This window comes from Dendroctonus ponderosae, unplaced genomic scaffold (assembly GCF_020466585.1).
Source record: "Dendroctonus ponderosae isolate FM_Combo_2020 unplaced genomic scaffold, Dpon_F_20191213v2 Dpon_F_20191213_9, whole genome shotgun sequence".
Taxonomy (NCBI): Eukaryota; Metazoa; Arthropoda; class Insecta; order Coleoptera; family Curculionidae; genus Dendroctonus; species Dendroctonus ponderosae.
The window spans coordinates 4,654,416-4,661,276 of NW_026019116.1; the positions used below are offsets into that span (position 1 = coordinate 4,654,416).

Sequence of the window (6,861 nt, forward strand, 5' to 3'; positions counted from 1 at the left end):
GGAGACCCAAAAAGGTGCGTAAAGGAACACTTTTCTATACTCTTAAACAAACGCGAAGTGACGTGATGCAAATTAAGTTATCCCTATCATAAAAACAATTGATGAGATCTTGGTATCTGATTAATCTAGTTTATAACTAGCAAGGAAAGGTGTGATGCGGCGATACTAATGGGAATTCTTTTGCAGGTTCTCTGTCCAGTAGTATCCAGTCAATCGAGGGTTCCGGACTGAATTCCTCCTAATTTTGCGGGTAAGTGTAGTCAATTTTCCGCAAATGTCCACTCGGGTTTTACATGATGTTATTTAGTTATCCCTATCATAAAAAAGTTGATGATAACTCAGGTATCTGAGCAATTTTGTCCACTTTCAAGCTCAACCTGCCCTAGTTTGGGTTTAACTAAGAACCATTTTGTATTTCCAGGTGGTGGAGCTGGGTAACATTGAGAACCATCAGCAACAGCACTGACCAAGGTAAGTGTTGGTTAAAGCTGCTAAAGAATTGCCAACAGATTTTGTCATGATGATCACAATTTATATACGCTATTTTGAGCTGAACTATGAAAACCACTTGCCCTCACTGAACCGCTCAAATCAGCCCCTTTTTAGTGGGCGAAAGTTACTGCTTCGTTCAACGTTTTTTTTTTGTTACAGGCACCACACGAGGGAGGCAACAAACAAAAGTAATTTCTGATTTTCTACGTAGATTAGCACCAAATTTTCCTTAGTTATAATGATGCTTCAAATATACGCTATGAATCATTTGGTGATGTCATCTAAGTTCTGAATGATGCTTTAAAGTTTTTGTATAGATTAGTGGAAATGCTGGCCGTTGTTATAAAAGAGATTCTTTTCCAGGGCGCACCTTTAGCCGATGTTCCTCTTCATGGCGTTTGAAATGATAAATAAATGACTCAAATGTATCATTGTGTTTTCTTATATTCTACAGGGTGTTCGGGATCACACCACAACAATCCCAAATGCAAGTGAAACCGGCGTTGGTTTGGAAAATGACTTAGGTTTGCTACCTGCGCTTATCCTCCGGGTAATCCTTTGTTGTTTATAGGATTAACTAGCGAAGGGCAATTTCTGTTAAAGTAGCAAACTGGGATTAACTTGAAACCGAGCAATGGTAGCGTTAAAATTTAATGAAACTTCCAATAATCCTTACAATCTAGACTAATAGACAATAAAACCCTTCTTCGACAACAAGTTCACTTACTCGCGTCCTTATTGGTCATCTTTCTGATCAGCACATCGAATGTGATGGCTAGACGGTCAACGGCCTCCTTGTTCTCGGCATAGGCCTGACTTTGCAGCGCGGAAAACACACAAGTGAGGATCATTTTCGTAGAGTTGAGCAGCGTGTTGCTGGCGTCGATCTCGGGCATCAGAGCGATTTCGCTCAGCTCGAAGCAAACGTATAGAACCTGGTTGCACTGTTTCGGATCCTTGTGCCAGTCGACGTTGCGTGTGTAGGCCTTGAAGGCCCGCTGGAAGCGCTGCGCTTTTAAAGCGGCAGTCGGCGCGACTTTAGCGTACAGATCCCACATAATGCCCTCGCCTGGATGGATCGAGACTACTCTACCTGCAAGCCGTTCAAAATGGGATTTAGCCCTATTCAACATGGTTGGAGGAGTGGTGGACTTACCAAGCAGCTCGCGCGTTTTCTGTAGAAACCTGGCGGCTGGCAAGCCTTCGCAGTCGATACTGTTATCGACTACGTCGCAGACTAGTTCGCCCAGAACGTGGATGTTGATGTATTTCTCTTTGAGATCCAGCATGCGATGATACGCCCTGATTACGTCGAAGTACATCGAAATATCCGAACTTACTATCAGGAAGTTCTCCCAAACCTAGAAAGTTGCTGGTTTTCTCTAGTCATTCTAGGACGTGCAGTTCAATTACCTTCCAGTTCTCGTAGTTGCACTTGAGGGCCTCGGAGAGCGCCTGATGGGCGCTGCGCTTGTTCCCGATTTTCAGGTAGGCCTGCGCCAGATTGTTCCACGCCTCGAAGCCATCAGGCTCCAACGTGGTGTAACGCTTATATGCAGTGGCCGCCACTTGCCAGTTTTCTGTCTGATGCGCTGCGAATCTGCAAAACAGCCCGCAATCAAATAGGTGCTGGTCTTTTGACGCCGGACGCTTACCCCAAACGAAACCACACATTGGCTTGCAGCGGATTAATCGACACGCTTTTCTCGAAATGCGGAATGCAGTCCGCATAGTTTTTCTTAGCGTACAGATGGTTGCCCCAGTGGCGCTGCGCCCGATGGCTGCGCCTCTTCGACAGCTCCCAAGCCTTCTCGTAGCATGTGATATCATCAGTTGCGTCGCCTGTAATTGTTACAGCCGTTAAAAGCGCGCTTTTGCCACCGATGTAGCATACCTAAAAGACACAGGAGTTTCACAGTGGGTTTCTTCTCCAGCTGTTGAGCGATCACTTCGGCAGCTTTGTGCCGCTGGTTCATGAGGGTGTAGCAAACGATGACCTCCTCCCATAGCTGAAGCTTCAAGTAAAGATCCAGGGCGTTTTTGGGCAGGCCAATGTTGAGCAGCAAGTCGGCGTACTCGATGGTCACCTAAAGCAAGCGTTTATAGTCTTTTAGACTGATGCCAAGCGGCAGGTTGGACGAGGTTGTACCTTCCACATGGCAGGCAAGCCGCTTCCAAAAACATCGTGGAATCTGTCAAATGCCTCCGGTTGGTCCTTCCTGAAGGCACTCAACACTTCTTCGCATTGTCTCAGGGCCCGCTCCACAGTTCTTCTGTTTTTCGACTCTGCTCGGCACCTGCACAGGATTCGGATGCAGGGATGTTTACACACAAGGGAAACCTCCTTACCTCAACAACAGGGAAACTACTCGCACACAAAACGTGTTTTTCTGGGCTAGGATGGATTCGACGAACGGCAGAATTTCCTCATGCTGCAACTCGTCCGCCGGTTTGGAAATCAGCATTTGTTGAACGATGGTGAGCATCAGCTTTTGGCTGATGTTGGATAGAACCAGATTCTCGTTCACGTTCTTGGATAGGGCGACGTGGTCCAAGCGCACGTCGTCATTTAGGGGCAGATTTTTCGGTAGCACCGCATCGTCCGTTGTGAGAAAGGTGTCGATTGTGTTTGTCTGCTGCTTCTTCTGTTCGAATTCGCATTCCCCGTCGCACTGGCAGCTCATGGGGTGGGGATTCTCGTCGCTGCTGCCCGATTTTTGCGCCTCCGTTTCTACAACCCATTCAATCAGATTTGGTTTACGGATAACAATGCGAGGGATTACCGTTGAGCGACACTTTGAGAGCCAGCTGAGGAATCTCTTTCTCTTGATGCCTGGTTCTTTTGCCAAGAATTCCCACGTATTCGTAGTTGAGGTCCATCAGTTTCTTGGCCGATTCAATGTGGCCGTTGGCCTTTCCAACTAGTCGGAATAACAGGTAGAGCTGCGCTATTTCTATGTCGAGAGCTGCTTTAGTGGCCTCGAAGAATGAGCGGCCCGTTGCTGCAAAGAATGAAATATTTTTTAACGAAAAGCACTGTGGGAGGCCTTCAAAGTTTTCAAACCTTTGATTTTGAAGTTGGACATGAGTAGTTTGTATAGCCGATCAGCGTCCGATAATAGCGATGGGCTCAGCTCGTCCAGAATTTGCTGGTGGAGGTACAAAGCCCTCCAGTACCACCAAATGTTGATTATGCTGTTCACTATGCACCATTCGAAGATGATTTTGGCTGTCGCCTAAAATCGCATTTTCACGTTAATCATTTGCTTCCAAGCGAAGTGCTTGTTGTGCACTTACCAGTAGCTGGGGAAATTCGGTTTTGCAGTTGATCTCCTCGTTGTTGTAGCTGAGCATCTTGTGAAAGTCCTGTTTCTTGAACATGTCTTGCTTGAGAAAGTTCACCACCTTCTCGCAAGGATGGGGCCCGGTGAAGTTCGCTTGTGTAAACGTAATTAAACAGGACATCCCAAACTGCAATGTTAAACGCGTTTTGTCGCATAAGGCTTCATGTGGGGGCTCAGTCCTACCTTGAAAATCTGGCATCTTTCTTGATCGTCCTTAACATTTAGGCGGCTCTTGATGTCCGCGATGTCGTACTGCTCGTCCAGGAACAGTTTCCAGATGTCCTCGTCCAGCATCAGGTTTTGCAGGCTTTCGAACGTTGTTTTCAGCTCCTCCCGAGCCAATTCCTTCTCACTTTCCTCCACGCTTTTAGCCACCAGCAGGTACTCATGCAGCAGGCCCGCTATGTCGTCCATGATGCGCTTGGGTGTTCCACTCAGTAATTAGGGCGAATTGGAAAAAACGCCACACATAAATGCCTCTAATAACACAAAAACGGCAATGTGAGGTTATGAATCGGGGATATAGAATTGAAGAGAGATGGCCTATGGAATTGGAGCAGCGTTGCCGGCAGTAATGGTTTTCGTTAGAAATTTGCTTGGGGAAAAGGCCCGATAAATGTTGGCACGTGTAAAACGGTCTTTGACAAGTGTCTGGCAAAAATGTGGGCTGTACGAACAAGTGCAAAATGCAAATGAGATTTGAATTAAACCTCTGAAGGTTTCCTGAAGATGATTCAAATTTGAAAGGTTTCCATATAAAAAGCAGGCTTTGCCCTACAAATGCGACTGTTTGGCGTCTCGAGTTCCTGAGCAAATAAATGTCGTAGTTTGAACTGTTTAAACCCTGCAAAAATCACTGGCAGGTTTGAACAATGCCTGAAATTGCCCGATGATGACTGCAAATCGAAACTTTGTCCATTCTGTTGGGAAGGTTGGCAACGCTGCCTGGTTGAGCTGCAGGAACAGAAGTTTAATTGTCACGATTACCGGCCGGGTTTGCGCGGGAATTTTGAATTTGTAAAGACGGCGAAAAATACACCGGGGTGATTCAATAATATGTACTAAATGTAATAAAGACACACAAAAAAAGAGTGTTGCAATCAGTTGACTAGATGTGCTCCTGCTCAGTGGTGGGTAGTTTATCACCGGAGTTCTTCAGCAGGTTCACGTGCAGCTGGTAAGCGCTCCCGAAACAATGGGAGGGTTGCAGTTGAGGACATATTTCATGCAGGACTTTGTAGTCTTTGTCGCTGATCACAAAGGCCTGCCAGCCGCAATTTTTCGCCGCCACGTAGTCCAAGTAGGGCTGATCCCCGATGTGAAGACACTGCTCGGGCTTCAGATCCTCCGAGCCCGCTTCCTTGCGAGCCAGATCGAAGATCCGGCGGTCCGGCTTATGAACCCCCACCTGGTAGGACGTGAGCACGAATTTGAAGTAATGCTTCAGCTTGGTGTTGACCAGAATGGCATCCAATCGGGGGTCGTAATTGCTGATCACCCCCATGGGGATATTCTTGCTTCTGATGTAGGACAGAATGTTGGGAACCCCGTAGCAGTGCTGCCAGCAGGCGGTCGTCTTGTACATCTCCAGCAGATGGCAGGCGATCTTCTCCAGCTTGGCCTCATCGAAACGAAACTTGGAGGTTTTAAACGTTTCCTTGACCACAGTTTTCCACCTGGAAGAGCATTGCAAAGCACCAAACTATCACCTGGATGCGGGCGCTTACCAGTTCTGCCACCCCAGGCCGGTGTAGAGGCCGAAGTTCGGGTGTTCGGCGTTCATTCGTTTCCACTGCTCCTTGAAACTTCTGCTCAGAATGCTGTTCTCGGCCACCACGCCGTACATGGCCCCGATTTCTCCATACTGCTGAGCGGGCGCCGTCCGTAATTTCAAAAGCGTCCCCGTAACGTCGAACGTCACTAGACGGATCGCCGACAAGTTCATGTTGGCGAGTTTTACCGGAAACTGATCACCATGAAAGCAGTTCTATTGGCAATGGACAGCCGATCAGAACAAGAGCACACAAACACATTTTGTTTGCTAATGGAAACGCGTCCAGTTCTAATCGATGCAAAGGTTACCGTTGATATAACGTTCATACGCGCGGTGCTGTTTGCCGCTGATAAAGTGGCTATTTACATACATTGAGCTTTTTGGGGCGCACTCCCCATTTTGACCACAATCGCTGGCGCATGAAAAGTGCCCCGAACGCGGAAGACCTGCACTTTCTTCAAGGGTGAAGTTTCAAAATCATGCCCTAATTGATTTCGATTCGAGGCGAAAGACGACGAGACTGTTCAAATCGAGCCTCATTGGAGGAATCTTTGCAAAGCTCCCTATTCGCTGATTTGGATTAATTTCACTTATTCCCCTTAGTCTTAAGAGCAAAGCACCTGATGCAAGGGCGGATCCAGGGGGGGGTCATGGGGGTCATGACTACTATGGAATTTTGGCATAATCTTGCACCTAAGTGTTTGATATTCAAATTTCGCTTTCTGGGTTAAAACTACTCGAATTTCCTCACTCACGTTGTTACGACTGAATCGACTTTTCAATTCTCTATCCAACAATGCCAAAACGAATTCTGTGGCTCGAATGGTTCATGAGAAACTTCGAAAAAAGCAGCGTCATGTTCAAGTGGATTTTGCAACTCAAAGAAAACCAAGCAAATCTAAAACTTCTTGAATTCAAGCATTTTTTGAGAAAACTGCCAACATTTCCCCATCCATGGTTCACTTTTTAAAAAGGCCATTTATTTCTCTCTAGAATTATGTACAAATGAGCGTCGTTGCTCATTTTGCCTTCGAGATATGAGCAAAAACGGGACGGAAAACAAGGAATTTTAACATAATCTTGCACCTAAGTGTTTGATATTCAAATTTCGCTTTCTGGGCCAAAACTACTCGAATTTCCTCACTCACGTTGTTAAGACTGAATCGACTTTTCAATTCTCTATCCAACGATGCCAAAACGAATTCTCTGGCTCGAATGGTTCTTGAGAAACTTCGAAAAAAGCAGCGTCAT

The 6,861-nt window shown here is 46.4% G+C and overlaps 2 protein-coding genes and 1 long non-coding RNA gene across 4 annotated transcripts; 1 reads left to right on the plus strand and 2 right to left on the minus strand.

Annotated features, from left to right (window-relative positions):
- Positions 1–920, plus strand: LOC125505610. Of its 2 annotated transcripts, XR_007282273.1 has the most exons (5): positions 1–14; positions 187–250; positions 422–471; positions 652–680; positions 856–920. It is a non-coding gene; the product is annotated as an uncharacterized LOC125505610 (long non-coding RNA). The 2 variants fall into 2 exon arrangements; XR_007282272.1 differs by having other exon boundaries at positions 652–920.
- Positions 921–1,127: 207 nt separating this feature from the next.
- On the minus strand, positions 1,128–4,375 carry LOC109541721 (tetratricopeptide repeat protein 27). Its single transcript, XM_019910648.2, has 11 exons — positions 4,020–4,375; positions 3,790–3,963; positions 3,557–3,728; positions 3,276–3,494; positions 2,842–3,223; positions 2,642–2,789; positions 2,387–2,579; positions 2,148–2,334; positions 1,906–2,092; positions 1,649–1,853; positions 1,128–1,585 (listed from the first exon to the last, which is right to left on the minus strand). Exons 1-11 carry the CDS (start codon positions 4,248–4,250, stop codon positions 1,212–1,214), a joined length of 2,472 nt encoding a protein of 823 aa, XP_019766207.1. The 5' UTR covers positions 4,251–4,375; the 3' UTR covers positions 1,128–1,211.
- Positions 4,376–4,880: 505 nt separating this feature from the next.
- LOC109541723 (rhythmically expressed gene 2 protein) lies at positions 4,881–6,227 on the minus strand. The gene is made up of 2 exons (XM_019910649.2): positions 5,564–6,227; positions 4,881–5,512 (listed from the first exon to the last, which is right to left on the minus strand). The coding sequence occupies exons 1-2, from the start codon at positions 5,779–5,781 to the stop codon at positions 4,945–4,947; spliced, it is 786 nt and encodes a 261-aa protein (XP_019766208.2). The 5' UTR covers positions 5,782–6,227; the 3' UTR covers positions 4,881–4,944.
- Positions 6,228–6,861: the final 634 nt, after the last annotated feature.

Coding starts and splice junctions, on each gene's coding strand:
- LOC109541721 (XM_019910648.2), bottom strand. CDS start 4,250: ATGGACGACATAGCGGGCCTGCTGCATGAGTACCTGCTGGTGGCTAAA. Junction 3,729..3,789: donor CCGAATTTCCCCAGCTACTG/GTAAGTGCACAA, acceptor ATGCGATTTTAG/GCGACAGCCAAAATCATCTT. Junction 3,224..3,275: donor TCTCAAAGTGTCGCTCAACG/GTAATCCCTCGC, acceptor AATGGGTTGTAG/AAACGGAGGCGCAAAAATCG.
- LOC109541723 (XM_019910649.2), bottom strand. CDS start 5,781: ATGAACTTGTCGGCGATCCGTCTAGTGACGTTCGACGTTACGGGGACG. Junction 5,513..5,563: donor GGCCTGGGGTGGCAGAACTG/GTAAGCGCCCGC, acceptor ATGCTCTTCCAG/GTGGAAAACTGTGGTCAAGG.